The sequence below is a fragment of the Fusarium mangiferae genome (assembly GCF_900044065.1).
Source record: "Fusarium mangiferae strain MRC7560 genome assembly, contig: FMAN_scaffold010, whole genome shotgun sequence".
NCBI lineage: Eukaryota > Fungi > Ascomycota > Sordariomycetes > Hypocreales > Nectriaceae > Fusarium > Fusarium mangiferae.
In genome coordinates this window covers 1,058,525-1,083,873 of record NW_024573930.1, presented here as the reverse complement: position 1 = coordinate 1,083,873, position 25,349 = coordinate 1,058,525, and the positions used below count along the sequence as shown (strand labels likewise).

The following is a 25,349-nucleotide window of genomic DNA, read 5'->3' as shown; positions in this document are numbered from 1 at the left end:
CTATCTGTTCGTCATTCATCAATGCAGCTCATAAGCGAATCCGTTCCAAACAGCCCCAATTTATGTCTTTCATAGCTCTCAAAACGCCAAATGCCGGCCTTCCTTCAGAAATAGTCAATTTGTGTTGTGGTCGTAGCCAATCGTCTAATGATCATTTCTTCTCGGGTTGTTGCGAGTTGGTTGGCGGTACCAAGTTATGTTCGTGGTTGTCAGCTGGGACAACCTCACCGTGGTCAAATTGCTGGCAAATGACTGTATCTGCAACCCATGGCTCCTGAAGAATCTCATCCATCCGGGCACGAGTCTTGGGGTTAAGATCAAGCATTCTGCTAATGATATGTCTGCTTTCCCTAGGCAGCAGGCGCAGAATACGCCATGGGCCACGGATGACTTCTTTCTTCTCACCACTTGGCTGAGTCTTAGAGTCCTTTGAGTCGGTGGTGGAGCTGGCCTCTTTTGAGGTTGCCTCTTCTTTTTGCTCATGATGAGTATGTCTCTTAGTCTCATCCTCAGCCAAAAAGTCTCGCGCTGGCGTGGTGGTCAAATCATTCGTAGACTTTGAGGGAACAATTAGCTTCCTAGGGTCGTGTCCTGGAGTTGGGTCCGCCGCGAACAACTTGAAGGAGTTGTCTGTCATTCGTGGGACCTTCCACGGGAAACGTCGAAGAGTCATGCAGCAGAAAATGATGGCCAAAGACCAGATATCCACAGCTACTGCGTCGTACTCCTTAGAGTCGTAAACCTCGGGTGCGAGATAAGGGTCAGAGCCGACAATACCTGACACCAGTTAGCCAATGTCCTCACACCATGTTGGTGAAGAAATCTACCTTTTGCGGGCACAGTGTCGGTCTCAAATGGATATTTGAAGACGTGAGCACTGCCAAAATCGATGATCTTCATGATACCCTTGTCGCTCACCACCACATTATCCAGCTTCAGATCGCGGTGGGCAAGGCCCACGCTATGCAAATAAGTCACGCCATTGAGGATTTGCAGGAAGCAGCACGTTATCTCTTCCCGTGACATCCGACCGGTCATAACGATTGCAAAGAGGTCAAATGGCGCATATTCCATCACTTCATACCAACGCCCCTTTTCTTGAAGAATATCCAGCGTTTCGATGATATTGCCATGGTGAAGGGTCGATCCAACGCAAAACTCGGCTGTTACTTTCTTGTTGTACTCTTTTTCGGTTTCGTAGGTGTGTCTTGCACGGAACTCCTTGACTGCAAAAACGGTGCCGTCGTCCTTGCGCTTCATCAGTCTCACCGAGCCACCCGCACCGGAGCCCAGAAATTTGCCGAGCTTGCCGTACTTGGAAGACAACCCATGATCATCCCCAAACGGCAATTGCTGGGTCGATTTGGAAGCTGTAGCTTTCATACCGAGCTTGATCGATGGTGCTGGTGACGACTCTCTCTTCTTGTGGTGATGTCCGCCCTTACGGAAAAACCGTTTTAAATCTGCCATTGAGCCGTGTCCGGGGTGAAGGTTGCCAGTCGAGATGCTATCATTCGGTGCAAGCTCTTCACTACTGTTCCTTGCACTACCAAAGATCGACGATCCGCGCTTCTCATTCAGATTTGACTTGGACCCATGAGGAGAGCCATGCTTCTTCTTACGAGAGAAGATAAACCTCGGGTCGATTGTGTGCTTCGTTGTATGTGCCGCCGGTGCAGGTCGTCGGCCTTTGGCGTAGGGATCGTTGATATCACCACCAGGAGTAAACGGCTTAGAGTAGAAGTTTGACGCTGAGCTTCGGGATGGACTAGATTCTCTAGAAGCTGGTACAGAACCGGGTCCTACTCCAAACATGCCTCGACGATGGGACTGGTGCTGCTCTTCAGCGGAGGAAGCCCTACGGACCGCATGATCGGAAGCAGCTCGAGCAGCTGAAGGTCTTCTATCGGGAGCTGGTGAAGCCTTTTCATGAGATGACGATGCCTGTGGGGTGATAACCGGGGGTTCATTCGTCTTGGCCACTTCCTTACCCTTCTTATCCGAACTAGCCTGACCGGATCCCGCGGGGGTTAGAGGAGGGGAAGCCAGCGTAGAGACCTGAGGACTGGTATGCGGGGATTGGAAGGTGGCAGAGGTGGGTGTGGGCAATCTGGTAGACTGTCCGGATTCATCCTCATGCGATGGGACCTACAATGACATCAGTTAGCGTTAGTCACAAAACCTTCAATTATGGCAACGCAGTGACATAACGTCGCGAAGCTCAAATACCACAATCAAATTACCGGTAGCAATTAGAGTGGAATTTGGACGCGAGCATTTTACAAAAGCTGGCAAAGCGTAAATACACAAAAAGGGGGTCATACTCGGGAGGGTGGGAGCGAAAAGGCTTCAAATTGGCAGTTGTTCAAGCGCAATTCTTGTAACGGCCGGCCGTGGAGAGACTTGGTGAACGCTTTGAGTTGATCGGCAGTAACTTCGGTGAAAGGACTTGACTGATCGTGCTCTTCATGCTCTGGGTTCGACGATGACGGGTCAACGGTGGCGGGTTGGGTTGGTGATATCTCCTGGACGGCGGATGAGAAGCGAACGCCGGAGGCATCTTCGGATACATCGTCCTTATCTCCAATTGACTCTTGAGGTTTTGTAACAGGCTCCGAAGCTTCTATCGTATCCACGGTTAGCGATTGTACTACAACCATCGTTTCGCAGTGCTTCAGTGCACGCCGAGCAGAAGATCAAGGTGGGGCAGAATAGGCTCGGCAGAACCGGAAGATAGAAATTACCAGAGACGCCCTGGGAGCGAGGAAGCTCCTGGGGAGGATTTGAAGAACTCATCGGAGTAGAAATGGATGCTTTGATGGGATATGAGCAAAGTAACCAAAAAGCAGCCAAGGTAGTAGTAGGATGAGGGTGGTAAGAAGAAGCGAGACTGAGCAGACTAAGAGTTGCGACGACGATGATAAAAGAGGACGACCATGGGCCCGCACTCACCTTACTACGTACCTAGGTAGTGGGGGGCTCCACTTTGTTTCCTCCTCTCCCACCTTTTGATCACAGCCCAGTCCGAGTGGTTCTCTTCCCTTTTTGCTGGGCAGGGCTACGGGCAATAGTGAGCATTTAGGAGGTCCTTCTACGGCAATGCGGGTGCTAGAAACACGCTAGATGTGCGCTAAAAAACTGTTTTCCTGGCAGCTGGTGATTCCCTCAGGTACAGTCCAGACGACGGCCCGGGGGTTCAGAAGTTGAGGCTTGTTCGGACATATGCGAATATTTGAGTTGAAGATGAGTCCGTGTTGATCATGAGTCAACGTGTACGCCGTGTTCGTCTGATCACTTTTCCCAACAGAAGTCCCCCCTATCGTCAGCTCTTAACTTATCTTTACTGCTGATAGCTTGACTGAAGTGGCATAGTAAGCAGCAAGTATCATGTACCTCGACTCACGAAGCTCTCCCTGATCTCATGGCCCTGGCGCATCACTAGACAGGGCTCCTTGTCACGAGAAAAATTCAACATATGAGTATGAATAATGGGAGCAGTCCAATGCCCACGGACAATTACAATTGCATTGCATTGGGTTGCAAAACAATTTCCTCGTTGGGTTGGCAAACCTTCTTGTCCCTATGACTCAACTCCTTTTACACTGAGGGTGCCACCAACAGCCATACATCCATAGCATGTGCACTAACGATGCAGAGATCGGGAAGACGGTTAGTTCTCCGATGTTGATGTGAAGTCTACGGATACTTCACGCAAACAGTTCGAGATCCGTGAATATGGCCCCCTGTCAAACTCAACGATCTGACCCGATTTAGGCTCTCGCTCAGCTTCGTTCCCCAGTCGACGTAACCAAAGTATATTTACAAGCTTGATTGATATAGCGGTGTCGTGAAGCAATACGATTAACGTTAAAAGCTCCGACATGGGTGATATCTAACGTTACTTGAGCTACTGTATGTAAGTGTAAACTCCGTTACGGTGCCGCGGCTTTTGTGTAAGTGACCCATGTGTCAGTAAGCCTCAACCAAGAAAACGTGTGAGACACAATGTGTGACAATGTCAAGTATCACCTGCTTCGAGAAACATGGAAGACGAGGATTTTTTTACCCCTTCAAGTCTTGATACGTAACATAAAGCCAAGTCCAAGCCCGACTCAGCCCAGTCACAGAGGAGCTCCCGGCCAAGTTTCGGTCGCCTCCAAGCCTCCAAGTTGCAAGAATCTTTTTATCCCTTCATCGACAACCAGTCAAGTATAATCAAAATAATCAACCCCACAAATTTGAATAGTGAAAATGTTTTCTGTCCCTTGAGCTATTCCAATGTAAGCAACAAATCCCGTGTCAAGCTCAATTCTTATTTAGGACCATACGCAAGCCGCCTGGCCTTACACGTGTTGATGTCAAGCTTGCGTATTTCCGGGCTTGCTAAAGTGGTTTCAGTGGCAATGGAAGTCGACCCTTTCCATAAATGTTAAGTAACAAATGGGGTCATAAAGTTATCTCGATCTTCAGACATTTTATGTGATCACCTGTTACCGTCAGGAACTGGCCCCAGAAGATCTGTCAAATACGTCGATCTTCCGCTGTGCCCTGAGATCTCGAGGTTCTGTTGTGTCAGGATCCTATCAAATCGTTTCATTTTTCCTGTGTCATATAACTAGGTAGTCATCCCTAGGACATTTGCCCAGTCCTCAGAGTGTCAGAACTCAAGACTCTGAATCGTTAGAAGACTAGAATCCATTATTTCAAGAGTCTGCTAAATTTAGGATGATATTAACCTAAACATATCCTAAACTTGTCTAATTATTATCTGGGTAGCCCTCCAGCGACTCAGTAGATACAATTGAGCGTGGCATATACATAAGGTATTGACAAGCATCGACGACACAGCATATGAACCAATGGTTTCAATCACAGTTTGACGCCCATACAATCATGATCTGAGATACATCGTACATGAGACACAGTCATATGTATTCCACATGACTACATGGATTTCAATGGGATACGAGACTTGATGCAAGCCACGCGTATGGTGGATCATGAGTATTTCCTGGATAAGTGCCTACCCACGTACTAATAATAAAGGCACGTGAGGTCTTGGCTATTTGCGATTTGTGAAGGTCCGGGTCAATTTCATATAGATGTCTTGCCTAATGAACTCGGCAAAGTACCATCTGTAATCACTCGCTTAGCCATCAAGGGCTGAACCACGTCCATGCCTATCTTCTCGTATCAGTGGCATCGAAATAAGCCTGGCATAAGATCGGCCTGCCCGACACACACCATAGTAAAAGAATTACCAGTATCTCGCCTTTTGAACGCTGAATATATGCATCATACAATTCTTCCTCTAGTCGGAGGCCCAACTCCCTGTCCATAAACTGTTGTACAAGTATAATATCTGGTTGGAGATCTTCGTACACACCACATTCCGTGGTCTTTTATTTTCATTTCGTACTCGTACCTTAAGCCACCACTTCAATTCCCATCGTCTTCGCTTGATAAATGACCGATCTACATAGTCCCTCTAGAGGTAGACCTGAAAGTCGCAGCTCAGTCTGCTTGATCTTTGCAATCTCGTAGATGTGCTTGAGGGATAGAGTGCCGACAGTCTCATGTCCGGGTTTGCTGACACCCTTTCGCTTGCCCTTCTTTCCCATGGGAGCTTCGACGGCGTTGAGGAGAAGCCATGAGGTGTGCGGTGTTCGGACGTCAAAGGTAAATGATCGATCAGCGCGGACGGTAACTCGGCAAGGCATTGGTGTTCCGGTGATAATATGTGCAGTTCGTGCGTTGAATTCCTGAGCGCAAGTTAGCAAATGATTGACATCTGAGCTCATATAAGACTGACCTTGCAAAAGTCCATAGACTTCACACCCTTGGAACCGAGAGCAGGACCAACAGGAGGGCTAGGGCTAGCCTGCCCAGCTCCCACAATCAGCTTCACGATCTGATCGACGGCGCCTCGACCCTTTGACATGATTGCGGTAGTGTTGTATTTGGTGGTGTCTGGTTACGACGTTAAACGTTGATAGTGGTTTGCGAGCTGAAGAAATTCGAGAGTGGATGTCTCTAGCGTCTTGATTGGCTCAAGCCCAGGGTGTCATGATATCCCCACTGCCCCACCAGTCAAGTTTCCATTCCCTTAGTAGGTACCTAGGTACCTGTACGGAAACCTTTCTAGCCTTTCCATCCATCAAAAAAAATCTCGAGCGCCAAACTTCAACCTTCTTCATCAGAAGGCACTCAGCACAACCACAACGGAATGCGCATGTGAGGAAGGGATATTGAGCTCGCACCCAATATTTATTCACCTTGGCCAAAAGGGATTTAGCAATAATTTCCAGCCACTCTCGCCTGAACAGCCTCAACACCAACCTTCAGCCTCTCTCTCCAGAAGAGCTCAACAGCAATCTTGAATCTCTCTCCGTAGAAGAAGCTTAGTACAGCCACAGCACAATGCCCTCAACTCACAGTAAGGCATTATCCAACATACATCCCCAATTTTGGTTAAGTATGATGCTTACATGAAGCAGAAAAACCGAAACCGTGGGACACGGATGACATTGACAAATGGAAGGTCGACACCTTCACTCCCAAGGACAACGTTGGCGGCACATTCCTCGAAGAGTCCTCTTTTATGACGTTGTTCCCCAAATACCGCGAAGTTTACCTCAAGGAGGCATGGCCTCTGGTCACCCGAGCCCTTGAAAAGCACGGAATCGCTTGTAAGCTCGATTTGGTGGAAGGGTCTATGGAAGTACGAACAACTCGAAAAACGTTTGATCCCGCCGCCATTCTCAACGCACGCGATCTCATCAAACTTCTGGCTCGATCCGTCCCCGCCCCCCAAGCTATCAAGATCCTCGAAGACGGTGTTGCTTGTGATGTGATCAAGATACGCAACTTGGTCGGAAGCCGTGATCGCTTCGTAAAGCGAAGACAAAGAATCCTCGGGCCCAACGGTTCGACTCTCAAGGCGCTTGAATTGCTCACAGAAACATACATCCTGGTCCATGGAAACACGGTCTCCGTGATGGGTCCGTACAAGGGCCTCAAGGAAATTCGAAGAATCGTGGAAGACTGCATGGCAAACCTCCATCCCATATATAGTATCAAGGTGAGAAATTGCCCCCCTAAGGGTGGGAATAAAGCACACCTCCCAAACTGGTGGATCTCCAGCGAATTTTGGTGTAAGCCAAACTCGTCAAGGGTGGTGTATTATTTCCCCCCGAGGTCAGTCATGAAAGCAACGTGGCCAGCTAACCCAGTCACAGGAACTTATGATAAAGCAAGAGCTTGCAAAGGATCCCGAGCTCGCCAACGAGAGCTGGGATCGTTTCCTTCCCAACTTTAAAAAGAGGACTCTCAGCCACAGACGTGTTCCCCACAAGGTTACCGACAAGGCAAAGAAGACATACACACCATTCCCTCCAGCTCCCGAAAAGAGCAAGGTGGACAAGCAGATCGAGACTGGCGAGTACTTCTTGGCCAAGGGCGACAAGAAGCGTGCCTTACACGAGGAGCGCAAGGAGAACCAGAGCAAGCGAAAGGAGGAGAAGGCGAAGGAGCGAGAGGCCGAGTTTGTTCCACCGGAAGAGGGACGTCCCAAGAAAAAGCGCAAGAAGACGGAAGAATAAACAGGGAGAGCACCATATTGTGTGGATGGGCAACTGGTGTGAGTTGTTTCAATCTCACGTACAAGCTCTTGCAAGAAGTGTTTGATACCCTGAAAATCTCGGCGTTCTTCATGTCTCTATTTAAGGATTAATAGCTAGAAAGAAATGTGCTTTCAATTTCTGGGTCTGAATTCGTGAAGAGGCGTTGCATTTGCCTTGTGGATTATGAGATCTAGAGTTTTGAGGGTGACTCGCTTCCTGAATCCCACTCGATTACCAGCTTACCAAACTGCTTCCCCTGATCCATGTCTTGGAACAGGCCGTCAATTCCTTGGAGATTATCCAGCCCCCTAATCGTTCTGCTGATAACAGGTCGAATCTTCTTTTCGTTCACAAAGGCAACCATATCCCGGAACTCCTTGCGGGAGCCCATCGTTGAACCCTTGAGCTCGATATTCTGCAGATTCGCGGCCATCAGCCAATCCATCTTGGGAGACACGGTCATGCCGTACTGCACAATTACACCGCCAGCCTTGAGTAGTCGTACAGTCTTGGCCACGATCTCACCGCCTGCACCGTCGATTACAGCATCGAGATATGGCCTATTGGCTGGTAGCTGTGCTCGAAGCTCCTTGTCCCAGGCTTCGTTCCTGTAAATAACTCCACCTTTTGCGCCCATCTCTTTGGCCTTTGTAATCTTGGCTTCATCGCCGGATGTGACGAATACGTTGCAGCCCATTGCTACACCGAACTGGAGGACCTGGAGCGCAACACCGCCACCAATGCCTGTGATAAGAATGTTTGAGCCAGGGAAAGCAGCATTGCTCTTTGTCACAAACGCACGCCAGCCTGTGACACCAACAAGAGGCAGAGCTGCTCCCTCAGCGGGTGTGAGGTGATGAGGCGCAGGCTCGACTTCCTCCTCTGAGACTACAATGTAGTCCTGAGCAGTGCCGGCCTCGGTGAGTTTGGAACCACCTGTGACTGCAAACTTGCGGCTATCTTCTGGTGCAGCAGGGTCTGATTCCCAACCACGCATGGGGGTGAGGATGACTGGTTTGTTGAGGAGGTTCTTGCGGGTGACATTGCTTCCTAGAGCGACCACAGTGCCGTAGCCATCTGCTAGAATTGGGTTGGTGAAGGAAATGGCTGGGTAGAGATGGCGGCGCATAAAAAGATCGCGGTGGTTAAGTGCCGCCGCGGAGAGGTTGACAAGGACCTCATTGGGGCCTGGAGTTGGCTTTGGTACTTGTTTAACTTGAAGTCTGTATATTATATTAGCAATTGACTCTTGACATGTGGAGGAAATTGTTCTGACGGATAATAGACCTTTCCAGGCTTTGCGCCTTCGATCTGCTGTAGGGTGAGAGCTCGAGGCATGATTGCGGCTGTGATGTGACCAATTGCTGAAGTCTGAGTATTTCTGATGGATATATAGTCCCTTCGGTTACAGCGGTTCGAAAAAGGTTCGATCTCGGCTATTGGGCGCAGACTTGTTGAAGCTTGCCAGTTAGAACAACGTAGATATCTCATGGCCGTTGGCCCCGCATCGTAGACCTCGGCATTAAGATGCACCTAAAGAAGCAACTATATACGGCCGATCTGAACGGTACCAGAGCTTTGACGTCTAATCGGGGATTTGATTAATAATGTGAAATACGGCTAGCATTTCTTCCCGGGGGTTCTATCTAAGGTAGTTAAGTACTCAAGGATCCTCTTATCAAAGATTCATGATATTTGATGACGTCGTGTGATAGACTGAGTGTGGAGATATGAATTGATGGACACAACATTATAGGCAAGTTTCTCGCTCTCAAAAAATGTATCAAAATGAAACGGCTTACCCCCTTTTTCAATGAAAGATCAAAACAATGAGAACATAGTTTCGACCCATTAGAAGAGACACGCAGTAATTGTTTGCTAGTAAGCAAGTGATGTTAGCAACAATATACCCTAGACGTATATACATGTGAATTATGCCCTGCACAGTACATATTCTGCTAGACTTTGTGATTCTTCTTCATATATTAGTAAATATACATGTATATTCACATGGAAATAGATATTAACTCTAAGAGATGTATTGTATTCGTGAGGAGGAATAGTCTTGTTCATGCAGGCGGTCATTCACGACTTGGGTATCTCATATAAGACTGCCTGACTTTGAATGGCGTCAACCTCGCTAACATTGGCGCTAACGATGGAATATTCTTGTTTCGATACAATTCCTCAATTGATATAGCAAATAAACATCGCCAGAATGATTATACTCATAAGCTTCACATGGAAGATTATATCATAGTAAGAATATAAATTGAAGCTTGTTTGCTTGAAGTGTTGCATTGCTGCACGCACTACGCAACCGTAATTCTATAGATGCTTACCAACGCCGCTCCGAAAACCGGCATGATACTCATATCAAACTAACATATACAACACCAACGTTATTCGAACCACCAGCTAAACGTCGCTGAAATTCTCACATGGCTGCACTATTCTCAGGCGCCGTCTATGGCGCCTCTACGATAGCTGCTGGCGTCTACTTGCCCTCAACAATCATCAATCAATTCAAGTTCCAGGATTGGCATATGCTGCAAACCTCTCTTGGTGCGGTTGCAAGCAGCGCGTACGCAGTCACCCTCTACACGACGACAAGAAGAAGAAGAAGAAGCTAACATTCTGAAAGTATCATTTACAAAATTGCCGAGAGATACGGCTACGTTAAGCTTAAGCCCAGAAGTTCATCACCGATTGGACTCTTTGGACAGTATGACGGTAACGTCATAGGCGGATTTCTCCTTGGAGCTGGCATGGCTCTTTCAGGGTCCTGTCCAGGTACTCTGTTCGCACAAGTTGGAGCGGGTCTAAGGACTGGTTTCTATACTCTCGGAGGTGCTATTCTTGGAGGTCTCGCCTATACAGGTTATGTCGCGCAAGCAGCCAAGACTCAGAGGGAAAAGGCAGGTGTACAGCCCGAGACAGTAACTCTCGATGAGAACCTCGGACTTTCCAACGATACAACTGTTGCTCTGTTCGAATCTGTCTGCCTATCTATCATTGGAGCTTCTGTTGCATACACTACTGGCTCCGACTGGTCACTCTACTCTGCTGGTGGTGGTCTCTTCATCGGTCTCTCACAGCTCTTCTCGATCCTTGTCCGTCGCTCCATGATCGGCATCTCGGGTTCGTATGAAGAAGTCGGAAATCACTTTTGGTGGCTCACGCGAGACGCCCCTTGGCCAACAAGTCGACAGAACACCTTGTTCGCTGTGGGCATGACAAGTGGTGCTTGGGTTCTTGCAAAAGTGCTCCCTTCATTCGTCAAGGGCCATGTCGTTGAGACAGAGCCGTTGCTTGCTGGAGTTGGTGGATTTTTGATGATTGTAGGATCAAGATTAGCAGGAGGATGTCCCTCCGGACATGGCGTTAGTGGTTTATCGTTGATGTCGACATCAAGTCTTGTCACTATGAGCACGGCGTTTGCTGCTGGAAGCTTGGTTGCTCCATTGTTTCATTAGATTGGGTCGGAAATAAAAGATATATGGTTATCTTGTGAAGTGACCTGGGACTATCTATTCATGAACGCGGAGACCCAGAAGTACCGCAGTAAAGTATCTAATCCTTCTTATCACCACAGCCAATTCTGGCAGTAACTTCAATCTCAATCTTCATCTCCTCCTTCATCAATGAGGACTGGATCATAGTTGCAGCAGGACGAACATCGCCAAACCACTTCTTCAACACTGGCCAGGTCTTTGGAAAGTCATCGCGGTCAGGGAGGATGTAGTGAACACGAACAACATCAGAGACCGAAGCACCGGCATCTTTCAATGCAGCAGCGATGTTGGTCATGGTCTGGTCGGCCTGTTCGGCAACATCTGACGATATCTCTCCAGTCTTATAGTCATAGCTGTAACATTTAGCTGGTTTCGAATTCTCAGTAAGAGTAGAATTGCTCACCCAGTAGTGCCGCTGACAAAAACCCAATCACCAGTCACGACAGCTCGTGAATATCCGATGAGCTCTTCAAAGGCAGAGCCAGAGCTGATGTTTTGACGGGAGGTCATTGCAGTTGAGGCAAATGCTATTGATGATGAGATAATAATGAAGATACAATGGAGAGAAGGCAAAGGTGCAGTTGCAGGGAAGATATAGTAGGGTCGTGAGTCACTTACACCAGACTATTCCTATTGTTTGCTGCGGGTGGGGTCGCTTGACCAATTTGAGGAGGCTGAAGCTCATATATTCGCGCGCAAGAGTAGGTATTTCATTGATTCCATGACAATCGTAATGCCAGTCCACACTATAGTATACATATTTTACACCATGCATTTAGATATGCATCCAACGCTTTAGCCAGTGAGCTCCTTGACCATCTTGGCCAACTCCTTTCTGTCGACATCCTTGCCCTCAAGAGCCCCGGACAACCTCTTCATGACATCACCCATGATGGACTTGGCTTGGGTGCCAGCAGCTTTTGAAGCCTCAACAGCATTCTGCACCATGGCCTTGAGCTGAGCCTCTGTCAAGCTCTCGACTCCGCTGTTGGCGAGGTACTCGTCCAGCACCTTGATCTGATCCTCCTCCTTTTGAACAAGATCTTCACGGTTGGCAGCCTTGGCCTCAGCGGCAGCATCTTGAGAGCTCTTTTGGATCTTGCGGATCAAAGCGACGAGCTGGACATCTGTCTTGATGGGAGTTGAGGTCTTGGAAGCGTTGAGGTTGGCGGACATGATAGCTCGTAGAACGGTTAGGCGAGGAGTATCCTTAGCTCGCATGGCGGTCTTGAGATCGCCCTTGAGCTTGGACAGCAGAGGAGGGGGTGCATCTTCTGTAGATGTTGCGTAGAATCGGCAGACAGAGACTCGGCTGATGGGCTGACGAAGCGTAGGTTGGGACGTGCGCAGAGCCCGGAATAGTTGCATCGATTGTTTGGCCGACATTGTGAAGGGATAGTAGCAGGATCGGGATTATCGGTGTAGAGACTGTTTTGTGACTCGATATGACGATCGCGGCTCGTGGTTTGGTGTTGCTACCGTAAAGCTTAAGCTGATGTCGAACGACAGGTCAAAATTTCCCAAGCATGCAATTGGCAACTTTGATTGGCGGTGTGACGAGCTCCAGCAATTCTTAGTGGAGGCCCAGTGAAGGAACAGCAGCCCAAGCTACCAGGGTCCCCAGACTGCCAACCTTCGCGTACGAATCTGGGGGCTGCACGACCAGGCTGTCGGAGATGTTATGATGGGATGACAGTTGAGAGCCATCTCGGTAAGTTTCGTAGAAAGATTGCTTCTGGCGAAGCTTGTTGATTTCTCAACGTGATCGGCAGTAGAGCTGCTAGCTGGCCACGCATCATGGACCTCCACTTTGAGATGGAGGGGCATTATCTCAAACAGAAAGGACCAGGCATGATATCATTTCAGTGACGAATAGTTAACCCCCAAGTATCAACACCATGATATTGTTCTCTCTCTTCTCTCAATCGACATCGTCCAACATGATCTCGGCAACGCTAAATCACCTGATCATTGGTGCACCCGCTCGCCTACTGCCTTAGCAAGGATCGGGGATGATCCCGTTGATATTGCATTCCGCTAGGTGCTGTAGGAGCGCACTAGCTTCACCGGCCAAGGAACAGACCAGGAGGCGGCTCGAACGTTGTGTGTCGTAGATGCAGATCGACTATTCTGTTTCGAAACATTTCAGCTGTCTCTGGGCTCGAGAGGCGGTCGAAACTCAGGTGACGGACGGTAAGGCCAGGGTTATGGTTCCATTGCTAACCGTTCTCTTCCCTGAAACTGGAACGAGATCTCATTCCCGGGTCGCGTCGTTGGTGGAGATGAGGAGATGAACTCATGGGTAGTCGGGCCCGAGACAATGAGCCAGGGTTGTTTGTATAGAAGGGGAAGGGTGATTTTATAGATGCTGGACTAGATTATCGTATCAATCTTGTCGTGAGTAGGTAGTATGACTTCTGAGATGTCACCAACATGTCTCTTCCACACACCGTCTCTCCTTAGCCGTCCCCCTATGTCATGCACATCTCGATATTGTGAGGTCTCGGACCTGTTGCGGCCGCTGGTAATAACTCTCTTACACATCGGGCCCAAACTGTCGGTACCGAGTGTCCATCCACCAGTCATTACGAATCATTCCCTGGAAACCATAACAAGGGACGAGCAGCCACTTCATGGGTGTTGCTAGCGGTTCTCTTTCTCTCTTTCTCCTGTTCTTGCCTTTCTTGCCTTAAGTCCGACCACCTGCACGTCACTTCTCTTTCCATCCATTCCATGTTGCCTCCTTCATGCCCAACCCAAGCTAGAACATGCTTGCCATGTTCGGTAACGAATCTCAAGATTTTCCTCCAACCTTCCTCTATTATCCACTTGATGGTGCGCCACTGCCGCTTCCCTGTCCAGCCAACAAAACCTTGTTTCAACTACAAGGTCGAGTAATGGCATCTTGTTCCATCTCCCCTTTACACATACCATTTACTATCCTTCCATCCCATCGTGGGCGCTCAACCGCAGCACGAACGCCTTTGGGACGCCGTAAAACTTGACAATCAGAACCCCCCCGCCGCATAATATCTCGCGATTGACCAAGGAATGCCTCAATGGCTCGAATTGAGACTTGATGGCGGTTACCGTCGTGGCTTTCTACCAATGCAAACATAACTGCGATGGCATCTGTCAGAATAACGCAGACCATAGGATGGCCTAGAGAAACTTACACGGGGAAGTAGGCCTACAAATCGTTAACAACCAAATCACATCAGGATTCGCCCCTTTTTGAGTCGAGGATAGAGAAAACGTACCTTGAATGCTGGGTTGCTGGCTTCGCTCCTCGCTTGAGCTATCAAGAGTTGGAAATCACTGAAAGACATCCTGTACAAGGCTCAGCCAAACGTTACTGGAACAGATCGCAACCGGCATACCCAAGAAACTGTGTGAACGGGTATAATGCTAGCGAATACAATAGCTGGTTCACGTTATCGGTATTGGATCGACCTATGTCATAATCCCGGGGGACTACACCACCATCAGCCTCAACACATAGGATCTGGCATCAAACCTACCACTCGACCAGCCGCACATTGGCAACGTCAAGAGTCTCGACTCGACTTCCGTAAAACCTGCACTTCTCATCCAGCTGGCCAATTGAAGTGGTGCCCGTGGATCTTTGTATGGCTGCTGACTTTCCAAGTATTGTCTGGACCATTGCGACAGGGCGTGATCTACTCAGCACAATTGTTAGGATGCAGAGGTTTCTGTGATCAGGAGACTGGGAAAATCACCTCTACTTAGCGTACCATTATCAGATTGGGCGTTAAAGTATATCTCGACCATCTGACACCACCCGCCTGGCTTCAATACACGGAAAATGTCTCGAATATAGCTTCGCCAGCGATTCGCGTGGATACCTCCGGCGACCATTTGGCTATGGACAACGTCAAAGTGGTTGGATCGAAATGTAAACCTATCCCAGATCCAGGTTAGCAACGATCACAAGACTTTCTTGCAGCTACTTACCTCCCGTTGAGGTCGTCAACTTGGAGCTCCATATTGTCGGGAGGGTTTTCTGGAATCATGTGCGGACTGACATCGATGCCGAGGACCTGTGCAAAAGACTTAGCCACAAAATATCTCATCCAAGATCCTTATCTTGAGGGTTTAGGAATCGAGTCAGGCTGGCCCCGTTGGCCATGGCTATATCCAAAATCACCTCCTCGAGACTCGAGGATGGGGCCATAAGAGCCTACAGGATCCAGATGCCTCAAGCTCTATGATGGAACATGGTGTATCGAATTTCGCCTGACTCGGATGGCCTACAAACATTGCCCCTTGAAGGGGAGACTTGCCAATGCCGTAGGGGAAACTCACTTCGGCGTCAGGATATTGTGTGGCAACTTCGATAGCCCAATCTCCTGGACCACAACCGCAATCGAGTATTCGTCGTGGCGACCTGATAGGGGGGAATATGAGCCTCCCATCAAAGAGCCTGCTGAGAACTCCGTGCATCACCTCGAGGCGCGAGATTTCGTCCTAGTTCAGTGACTTTTGTTACCTTCTGTCAACCACTTCGATCCTGGATAGAGATCATCAACTTACCTCATCGATGGGGGCAAAATATGTCCCATTCGTGAGGGAGTAATGCTGATAAGAGCGCCCATAGTGTTCGATTGTCTCGGTGAACGTCTCGTCCAAGGGCACGGTTCCATCCCTTTGCATGGGGGCTTAGCGAAACTTCCATATCAAGAAACTTTGGTAGTCTTACTCTGCATCCATTTTCTTTATGGTCGAAATTTCGGACACGAAATGCCTCTCAATACTCCAGATATGATGCAAGCTTGCTCGGACGACAATAGCCAAGACAAGCAGCGCTGCCTTTTCCAAAAAGGATTTAAACAATTCCTAGGGAAGACATGTGGTACCCAAAAGCGCGACCTTAGCCTAACGTATAAGAGCCACCCTGGTGCTAGGATGCAGAGTGCAAAGACGTAACATGACTATGGTGGCTTTTGCATCTAGCGGCCTTGCGTACCATTCAAACGCGCAACAGGGCTTCTCGAAGAATGCGGAGATGATCTAGCAGAGAGCCGAGACACGGGCCGGCAAAGGACTGCTTCCTAAAGGTCCAATGCCGATCTTGACACCCCAGGGCTCTGTCGTTCATCAACTCATATTGGCCCCAGTACGGAAGAATAACAGCGAACATATCACCAGGGGCTATTTCACAACCGCAGTATCCTATGGAATATGGCAAGATGACGCGGAGATTCAGGCAAGGCATCAACACCTTGGTATAGGTTAGAGGCTGGCTCTTTTGGCTATTGATGAATGCTAGACAGGGAGCTCGAAAGGTTCTGAACTTGAGATTCACAGATTCCTGACACTCTCACTTAGACATTGGTCACCAAAGCAGCCATCGACGGGCAAAATGGAAACCACTGGTTTGGATGCCCTTGATTGCCTCATTAGCAACCTTTTCCCATCCATGGCCCCATGCTTCGGTCGACGAGACAGGTTCCACTCGAAGTGGAGAGAATGGTTTGCGGCATGTTATTAGACATGATTGCAGTCAACTCTGCTCCGTACAGGTGCAGCGTCTGGTGGAGAGTCTCATTCTCGCCTTACCCCGTCAGAACCAACCAATGCATCCATTTTGTGTTGGATGGAATCCTTCCCACCATCACGCTCAGGCACCCGGTTGTCGGGACTTTGCAGACTCCGTGGATGGCTTGAGACTATGTGCCTGCCACGGAAGGTGGCGCCCAATGACTACGAACCGTTTGACATCGATAGTGAGGCTGTCCTACCCAACGTCGGTAGTGATCATCAGCTAGACAAAGAGGATACACAGTTTGTCACATGTGTAACAGCGTTTTTGGTGAACAAAGTAAGATCATGGTTTCACAATGAAGGCTCGTAGGGGCAAGCCCAATGACAATCCATGTCAATACCGATGGCATGGACCTGGGACAGTCTTCGGGATACGGGTCACCCTAATGACTGTCCTCTTATACGACTTGGTATCTTCGGAGCTCACGTACGGCAACGGTGGCCGACAATACTTGCTTGACTGGGGAATTCGTCGATTATATGTATAGGCGAGTCAGGCGAATCACCCTCACTATCTGGTCCTGGCCCCTTTTTACCAACGATAGTGTGGTTGCGCCAGGATTGCGACGCAAGCGACTAAGGAGCCCAGTCAGAGCACTTCCCTATCGCCAAAAGGCAACCTTCGACGGGTCTCAACGATACTGGCGACTGGCTATGATCCACCTCAACTACACCGGGATCTTTTAAAGCCAAACAGCAATAGTTCTCAGACCGATTCATCTCTTCACCGCCTCGTGTATCCAGCAGTGTTTTATGCAAAGCCCATGTTCAGAAGATTTCTAGTGGCAGAGGCGTGTAAAAGGGAGGTCTCATGGCCGCATATATGCTGGTGATGGGCCGCTAAGTTGCATGGGATGGGTTCTCGCGGCTGGCGTGCATTTGCTACCCCCCTTCGGCTAATTCACTCTCTGGGCTTCACTATTAACATCATACGACCATCGATTTTTGAAAGGACCTGTTAACGAAAAATGTGACGAAAGAATGCTACTCGCCCAACGTCGTACCTCTACTAGTGTCGATGTACACATTGACGGGCCGTTGCAGGTGGTAACGCTGCAGGTGGTGACGAGCCAAAGCTCTCTGTCAGCTCATGACACGCAGAGAAAGGAGCTCGATGGTGACAATCAATGGTCCCTATTGCCGCATCTTTATGTTAACAGGGGTAACCTGGGAGAGCTTACTTGATCCGGTCATAGGCTCACAATGATTAAGTCTCACAAATGATCTTGTGGATACGGAGACGACGAGAAACCCTACCAACGAATGGGAAGTGTCCACGGTTTGCGAGGTTGCGATAACTTGTAAGTAACGATCCGCCTGTCCCATGACCGCACCAGAGATCACGTTGGGTGCTTCCGAAAGGAAGGCGGCAGCAAATTGAAAATCTTGCCAAAAGCCGTCCTTTGCCCCGTCCTTTGCCCCGGCATCAATAGCATGTTCCAAATGTCGCAAGTGACATCTCGCAAGATCCAACGTCCTAACTGTCACACACAGCTTCGGAGGGTCCAGTGGCTACCTTACCCACACGCAGCCTTTTAACAGCCGCTACGGGCCGCCATCATGGAGTCTGTGGGGGGATAAACATAATATAACGCCGAATCCAAAAGGCTGCCAGGCTGCACGCCAAAGGAGGATCGCCAACTGACTGTTACTTTTCTGACTACGTGGTGCGGCCTCATATGATAGCTCCATTACTCGGATAAACTTATCCGCGGCCTGTTCCAATACAGGGCATGGTGGATTGGGCAGAACACCAACATGCAAGATTGCAGAGCAAACAGAATTCAGCTCTGGGAGCACTTTGTCTGAATCACTATTGCCAACTAACCGATAGTAGAACGCTTATGCGCTACGGCTGATACTACGAAGACAGGGGAACCATGCTCAAGCCATGGTTTACCGACCCAGACTCTCGGGTTCTGACCAGAAACCCGGGAAATTGGTGGGCGTGGTTATACGGGCACTGTTCCGCTAATCCTTGGGATTTACCACACCGTTCGGTTTTTATTCCCCAGCAAAGATAACACAGTATGTCTGGCATTCTGGAAGACCCGAAATGCCAACAGTATCTATGAACTCAGCCATAGATGCTACAGCATGATGCCCAAAAAATGAATGGGCTCGTCTATAGCCTTTATCCATATCCTTCTATTTTGCGGTGGGCTATCATAACGACATCTAAATTTTATCATCATAACCCATATGGCTTCTGTAGCCCAAAACACCAAGACACCACCGAATACTGTACCAGGATAAGCACAGCAAATTCCGTACCACGGCCTTTCAACCATACTGTACAGCAATGACATGTCAGCTCTTGACCCCGCTCTGCTCGCGCACATCCTCGCTTGGTTTTCGAGTTCTCCTCATGCAAGTCAGATTGGATTCTGTGGCTTGCTTGCAAACCTGGGCGGCCTGTTTTCTCTTTTCGTAGCGATGGTACACAGGCTTGCAGTGAGACAAGTGTTCCAAAAGGACCATTGTGTCTCTGGAAGAAACCTCCCGGTGACCAGCATCATGCACATAAATCCCGAACCAGTAACGCTCAACCAAATATTCGAACAAGCTGCATATTGGCCAAGAGAGTAACTGCACGGATCCAACAGGTTACCCCTGGATTTATAAGATTAAGGTGGCCTTAATAAGGGATGCAACCCCACGTAATGTCATATTGGGAAGGCCACACTGTGAGGTGACGTGACTGCTGAGACCTTGGCAGAGATAGTGTATCCAATGCCTGCAGTTTCTGAGGACAGACAGCCGTTCAAATCAAAAGCAAAGAAATACTGCGGCCAAGGTTGAGGCCTCTACCAGCAGGTAAAGACGGGATTCCTACTCTTGACGGCTTCGAGCCGCTCAACAATGACCTTGCGTTGGTTGCCCATCTGCCCCTCAGCTGCAGCATATCCGAGGTCACCTTCTAGATCATCGGTGTAGTTCTCATTATCGCCATAATACTGCTGTGCGATGGTGTTACTGTTACGACGGGCAGCAGCGTTGGCAAATGAATATCTTCGTTGCTGGCGCGGTGCCTGCTGACGTGCTGGTTCGTACATGTTGAGTGCACGAACGGGACCCTGGTAGCTGTTCCTAAACCCAGCTGCCTGGACCGTGGGACGCTTGCCTATGTCCCCTCCGTTTTGTTGCTGCCCCGCTGGTGCCAGGAGGTTGGGTTCGGTTGAGGGAATCTCATCTGGTGACTGAGCAGTCTCGCCTGTCGGAGATGAGAGCTCGAATCTACCTGGATGAGGCATATCGGCGGGTGCACTGGCCAGACCGAGAAGGTCCTCGATTGGAGGATTACTGGTCGGAGCCGAACTAGCAATGTCGGCCTCATCCATGGATTGACGGACGTGGGGGTTGCGGCGGACTTCCGAGGACGTATTACGCATAGGAACAGCAACAGGCACGTCAACTAGATCATCCCAGACGCAAACTCTCGCTCGGCGGGTCAGTTCAAGAGGGCCATGATCAGGAGTCTTGAGTGTCTCAACGACGTTCCAGGCCTGGCCCTTCATTACGGCGACTTGCTTAGCAAACATGCGTTCCTGGAAATCAACATCCATCTGGAACACCCTCTTGAGAGCGAGGATCGTCTGAGTCCACCATGATGTGGAAGTCAGCAATGGTAAAAAGTGATCCCGTGTCTTTTGAGAAAATGGCCTTCCGATAAGGTCGACGGGGAGGAAAAGCCAGCCAAAGGGGAAACTGAGAACACAAATTAGCATACCTCTCACAGCGTTGATATATGTACTTACCTTCTCCAGGCATCGGGGTGTTTCCAGGGCCATGACAGTGAGTTGTCAATAGCTCCAATGGTAATTGCTGGCTCGTTTCCTGCTGGCTGTCGGCTTGAGGCGCTCATAGGTCTCTGGGTCTTATAAGGATATGACGCCCTCGTAGCACGAGGCCCTTGTTGTGAAAGATCAACAGGTCGAGGGCCCTCTTCCTCTGCGACGGGTTCCATGTTCATTTGGATGGGGTCTGATGCTATCGAGGCCTTGCCTGTCTCCCAGTCAACCTTGATCATCCAATTGTCCAGACCACGATCTGTATTTCGCATAATGTAGTCAAGAATGACTAGCTTCTCAAGCTCTTCCCGCAGAGATTCTTTCAAGTTGTCGGTCCATATGAAGTTATCAGGACCCAAAAGATTCGCGGCTTGGGTAGCTTCTTCGTCGTCGCTGTTGTATCCATCATTCGGCGAGGCGTTTCCTGATGGACGGCAGCTCTCGGTCCATCTCCTCTTCTTCTTACTCTGGCCATCGTTTGTACGGAATCCTGACCAGTATTGATCCGGCCAAGGATGTTCACGAAGGAACACGTTGGCATCCTTGAAGCCCTTGAGGAAGACTTGGAAGCTGCCGGGCTTTGCGGGTAGAGGCTTCTTCTTGCGATGAAACTTGCGGCGGTCCCAGAATGGATAATGGAAGGATTTGGAAGCAAGCCATACAACGTCTGTGTATGGAACGAGATGTGTTCGTAGTTGGCAGTCGAGCACGTAGGCAGCTGCTTCGCTGACATACGAGAGATTGGGTATAAGACTGCAGAAACATTAGCAATGACAGGGGAAGCCTTGGCGAAGGTGACATACCAGGCTCTTCCAAAGCAGCAAGGGAACAAGTTTCTGTGAATCCACTTGTTCCATTTGGGGTTTCCCGCGGCGTATGGCTCCTCATCCTTGGGTTTGAAAACACCGACAATCTTGCCATCGGGATTTCGGGCAAAGTAACTACCAGAACTGCCTTGAGAAATCATACTCGGGTGGATTTCTTGCCGAATAGCACTCCGTACGCTTTCCACGATAGTTTCAAACTCTGCTCTGGTCATGACGCCTTCCTGCGGCGCCGCAATGCTCTCAGCGGTCACCGGTCGAACACCCTCGGGAGGTTGGAAGACGGAATAGTGAATTTCAAGGCGCTCCTCTTCGCCTTGCTGGTTCTTCCCCTTGCGCTTGAAGCGCGAAGCGATCTCGTCTGCCCATCGCTCCAGACGAGCATTGATGGCCTTGAGGTCGACACCGGCGCTACTTCCTGAACGATGGCGAAATTTGGGTTGCGATGACGAGGCAAATGATTTGGGACTGGCCATGCCAGAACGATGGCGCGGTTGAGTTACGGGGGCATATCGTGGAGCAGCCGCGGGCTGTAGAGATGCGTAGGATTGGGAGAGGGGATCCTCATCTGAGTCGTCGCTGATGTCGTCGGCCTGTGCGAGGCGTTCATAGCCTGTTGTTGCGGGTCGTGATCGAGGCATGTTGGCGACGGAAGGGAATAAGGCGGATGAAGATGGGGATGGAGATGGAGAGAGTGATTGGGGCGGGATCAGAATGTTTTCAAGGCCATTCCCTAGGTAGAGGTCGAAATCTTAGGACTTGGGTTTGTTGATGTAGAATTCGTTTGGTTGCTCGATCGTGACGCGTGTTGACTTAGGTTGAAAGGGGTTGGAGGGATAAGATTGTAAAAGGATGTCGTTGTTATTCGAGAAAAAGGAGTAATATAGGTAGTTTACCAAGAAGGAAGTAGTGAAGAGAAGGTGAAAAAGGGCAGTATCGAGAAGAGAAACGAATCAACAGCAAGTATCTGTAAGTCCTGGAGGCTTTTGTTGGTAGTGACAACTAAAACGAAGCTGGTTATAGAATGACGATGCGTGCCTGTTTGAGGTTCCAGGTCGTGGACATCATCCATTCAAAGCTTGTGACAGGCCAAAAACCAGCCAGACTCCAGTTGACAGCAGCAGGCAGAGCAGCCTCCACAGCCAGTGAGCCTAGGCCTGGGAACTGGGGCCGGAAGTGATTGGTGGATACTGACCCCTGAGCGGATGCCGGACCTAACCAAGGCCCGGAAGGGAGAGTTGAGATCGATTGGCTTTTAGTGATGATGATCTTTTGGGTTGAGGAACGGGGCATGAACTTAACATGATTTCTTATTGACTGATGCGGAAGTTGTTATTTCTTTGCATTGGATCCCTTCATGCTCTCCTCCTTTCTTTTTTATCTCTCTAAATATCAACTAACAAGTGTCATATTGGGGGCCGAAGTGTCCGGCTGATAATAGGTACGGAGGAACGGCCTCACGGACATTTGAGTCCGCCGAACAACAGATCACGAACAACGACGTAGAGTTTATCGTATTATCGGAGCATCAACCCGAGGGTCTAATAAGTTACTCCGTACTCCCAACAATTCCCATTCCGTTTCCCGTGACAGCAGAAACGGAATTTACTTTGCCCTTCCCCCCTTTAAACTTTCCACAACCAAAGAGCGTTGGACAGCATCAGTAGAATAGTCTCGGCCCTAGTGTGACCTCACAAATCTGCACCACTGCTCGGAACAAGCCAAGGTTCTTGGGGGTTTTCGTTTGACGGATGTTTTTAGAATATCTACGAACTGAAATGATTGACGCAAGGAATCTTCGACAACGCCACCACTTGGAGGCGAAGCCGCCAATCTAAAAAGACAGTCAGTCCATACATACACACTGTACCTAGAACTAACGAGAATGGGGTTGGTTGAGTTGGTTGGTAGCATTGGAGCGCCTGAGCGCTAACAAAACTCCTTTGATCGCGTGCAACTTGTGATGGAGGGTTTCCAAGCACGCCAACCTTGGAAAACACATGGCCAAAACTGCTGATGATGACGGTTACAAAAAGGCAATTGCAGGCCACTATCTCATGAGTTATGCAGTATTTGACGACCAAGTTGCTGATTCGGGCCAGAAATTTTGTAATTGTAACCTCGCAATCAGCTTCTGGACATGATACAGGCACAGATAACATCAGAGCTGATACGTCGGCCTGTACGTCATGATATGCATCGTCATGTTTCGTCAGCTCTAGTTCGGTTATGATCGTCTAGCTCAAGCTTCTGCGTCTGGGGTTGAAGTGAAGCCTTTCCATGCCAGTCGTGTATGGCTTTGATTGACGAATTGTCTTGGGGGGAGAGCCAAGCCAAGCCAATCCAGTCCAGTCATACCGGTACACCTAAGGATAGGTTGTTACACTGCAAAGGCAAGGTAGCGTAGCAGTCTGTCCAACGGCCTACTCCGCGTGAGGAAAGCAATGGAAGACACCTTGACGCCTCATCGTGCGAACAAGATGCTGCTCTTCAAGGTTCGATCCTGCGAGGTGAGGCTAAGCAACAGAGTTCAGCGCCAACGTGAGGCCGATCTTGTCTGTAACACCATCAGCTTATCAGTACATACATCTATTCAGCTGTATCATCATACTGTATGAAGTAGATGTGCTTATAGCATGAAGTATTATGATATTGTCATTGCTTTGCATACGTGACAAGCATTAGACAGCGGCAGATAAACAAACAAACAAACAAACAAACAAACAGAATACAGAATACAGCGTTTCAGGGGTCGCTATTCGTAAGCGAGTGCAAAAAAAGTGACCATTCCATCAGACGATTGAGCGGACAAACCATGAGATGAGACGCATCCCCAAGTCCATTTTTGCCTGCAAGTTCCATGTCAAACAACGGGGGCCATCTCCGGATGTCAATGCCGCACCCCACACTTCACTAATGGAACTCTAGCGTCTAGCTTCCTCGCTACCTATACCTACCTTACCTGACGCTACAGCCTACACCCTCTAACGGAGTCTAACCCTCCACCGGGTCCATCCCTTGGACCTTCAAGGTTTCAATCCCTTCCATGGAACTACAGTCCCATTCCCGAGGTGTTTGTCCCCCTTTTACATCCTTTTTTCTTCTTGGTAATCCTCTATTTATAAACCCCGAGTGAGGCCCTCTACCTCCCTCTTCCTCTTGACCAACTGTCCAGGCAAAAACAAACAACTGGCCTTGACTTATATGCTCATCCCTGCCACGTCTACTCGCATTTGACCACCACCACTCGTTGCTCAAGTGACCCCAAGCATCACAGAATTGACTTGTTGGCTCGATACCTTCGTTGCTACTTTGACCTGCCCGTTTCTGTTCTCTATCTTCTGCATATAACGTATCTATCTATCTACCTTATCTTGCCTTGACTTATCCGCGGTTTCACAACCACCCAACTCCAACTCCCATCACATACCACGACAAAGAAAGCACAACATGACTGCTCGAGTCGCACCCGGCTCTTCATCCTACGCTGAGCCGCCAGCTATCGTCTCCCCTAATGCCGATCACGATGTCCTACGAGGCCGTAAGAGAGAACGAAGCATGACCCGAGGCAGCGTCCGCTCATTCCGAGCTGCTCCAGCAGACGAGTCCAGCAACTTGCGAGGCCGTTCTCGCCGTCGTGCCGCATCTCCAGCTCTGAGCTACACATCTCGACCATCCTCCCCTAGAAGAGTGCCATCTCCCACAAGACGTCGACTTCTCCATGCTCGCCTTCGCCGAGAACATTGTCCTTCCCGTGTTGCGTCTCCTGTCGAGCAGCAACTCCAACAGCATAGACCAGTTCGACGAAGGCAGCGAACTCGGAGCCAGAGCCGGGGTCCTCGGTTGGAGATGGAGCTCTCAGCTCAGCATTCCACTGATGGATTTTCAGGACTACGGAACGAGGTCCGAGCCTCTTCTTCTGACACCACAGACGAGGCCAAGTCCAACGCATAGAAGCGATATTGCTTGCCTATATCATAATTTGCTTTCAAATACTGATGCCTTATCACGCTTGAGTGGGTGTACAAAGAC

General features: G+C 49.3%; 10 protein-coding genes across 10 annotated transcripts; 3 read left to right on the top strand and 7 right to left on the bottom strand.

Moving 5' to 3' along the window:
- Nucleotides 1-151: 151 nt before the first annotated feature.
- FMAN_02450 (uncharacterized protein) lies at nt 152-2,796 on the bottom strand (the record flags this gene model as incomplete). Its single annotated transcript, XM_041820014.1, has 4 exons — nt 152-777; nt 828-2,148; nt 2,325-2,650; nt 2,745-2,796. The coding sequence occupies 4 exons, from the start codon at nt 2,794-2,796 to the stop codon at nt 152-154; spliced, it is 2,325 nt and encodes a 774-aa protein (XP_041685936.1).
- A 2,630-nt stretch (nt 2,797-5,426) lies between these two features.
- FMAN_02449 (putative ribosomal protein L11, mitochondrial) lies at nt 5,427-5,941 on the bottom strand (the record flags this gene model as incomplete). The annotated part of the gene is made up of 2 exons (XM_041820013.1): nt 5,427-5,762; nt 5,813-5,941. 2 exons carry the CDS (start codon nt 5,939-5,941, stop codon nt 5,427-5,429), a joined length of 465 nt encoding a protein of 154 aa, XP_041685935.1.
- Nucleotides 5,942-6,420: 479 nt separating this feature from the next.
- FMAN_16002 (putative KRR1 protein, required for 40S ribosome biogenesis) lies at nt 6,421-7,601 on the top strand (the record flags this gene model as incomplete). The annotated part of the gene is made up of 3 exons (XM_041820011.1): nt 6,421-6,436; nt 6,498-7,081; nt 7,239-7,601. The coding sequence occupies 3 exons, from the start codon at nt 6,421-6,423 to the stop codon at nt 7,599-7,601; spliced, it is 963 nt and encodes a 320-aa protein (XP_041685934.1).
- A 211-nt stretch (nt 7,602-7,812) lies between these two features.
- FMAN_02448 (uncharacterized protein) lies at nt 7,813-8,960 on the bottom strand (the record flags this gene model as incomplete). The annotated part of the gene is made up of 2 exons (XM_041820010.1): nt 7,813-8,845; nt 8,899-8,960. 2 exons carry the CDS (start codon nt 8,958-8,960, stop codon nt 7,813-7,815), a joined length of 1,095 nt encoding a protein of 364 aa, XP_041685933.1.
- A 1,103-nt stretch (nt 8,961-10,063) lies between these two features.
- Nucleotides 10,064-11,098, top strand: FMAN_02447 (uncharacterized protein; the record flags this gene model as incomplete). Its single annotated transcript, XM_041820009.1, has 2 exons — nt 10,064-10,206; nt 10,267-11,098. The coding sequence occupies 2 exons, from the start codon at nt 10,064-10,066 to the stop codon at nt 11,096-11,098; spliced, it is 975 nt and encodes a 324-aa protein (XP_041685932.1).
- A 97-nt stretch (nt 11,099-11,195) lies between these two features.
- Nucleotides 11,196-11,647, bottom strand: FMAN_02446 (uncharacterized protein; the record flags this gene model as incomplete). The annotated part of the gene is made up of 2 exons (XM_041820008.1): nt 11,196-11,490; nt 11,541-11,647. The coding sequence occupies 2 exons, from the start codon at nt 11,645-11,647 to the stop codon at nt 11,196-11,198; spliced, it is 402 nt and encodes a 133-aa protein (XP_041685931.1).
- Nucleotides 11,648-11,932: 285 nt separating this feature from the next.
- FMAN_02445 (uncharacterized protein) lies at nt 11,933-12,523 on the bottom strand (the record flags this gene model as incomplete). The annotated part of the gene is made up of 1 exon (XM_041820007.1): nt 11,933-12,523. One exon carries the CDS (start codon nt 12,521-12,523, stop codon nt 11,933-11,935), a length of 591 nt encoding a protein of 196 aa, XP_041685930.1.
- Nucleotides 12,524-14,654: 2,131 nt separating this feature from the next.
- On the bottom strand, nt 14,655-15,811 carry FMAN_02444 (uncharacterized protein; the record flags this gene model as incomplete). Its single annotated transcript, XM_041820006.1, has 5 exons — nt 14,655-14,773; nt 14,893-15,059; nt 15,113-15,198; nt 15,464-15,625; nt 15,692-15,811. 5 exons carry the CDS (start codon nt 15,809-15,811, stop codon nt 14,655-14,657), a joined length of 654 nt encoding a protein of 217 aa, XP_041685929.1.
- Nucleotides 15,812-19,509: 3,698 nt separating this feature from the next.
- FMAN_02443 (putative LSB6 LAs17 Binding protein) lies at nt 19,510-21,958 on the bottom strand (the record flags this gene model as incomplete). The annotated part of the gene is made up of 3 exons (XM_041820005.1): nt 19,510-20,410; nt 20,461-21,246; nt 21,297-21,958. 3 exons carry the CDS (start codon nt 21,956-21,958, stop codon nt 19,510-19,512), a joined length of 2,349 nt encoding a protein of 782 aa, XP_041685928.1.
- Nucleotides 21,959-24,767: 2,809 nt separating this feature from the next.
- On the top strand, nt 24,768-25,271 carry FMAN_02442 (uncharacterized protein; the record flags this gene model as incomplete). The annotated part of the gene is made up of 1 exon (XM_041820004.1): nt 24,768-25,271. The coding sequence occupies one exon, from the start codon at nt 24,768-24,770 to the stop codon at nt 25,269-25,271; it is 504 nt and encodes a 167-aa protein (XP_041685927.1).
- Between the last annotated feature and the right edge of the window lie 78 nt (nt 25,272-25,349).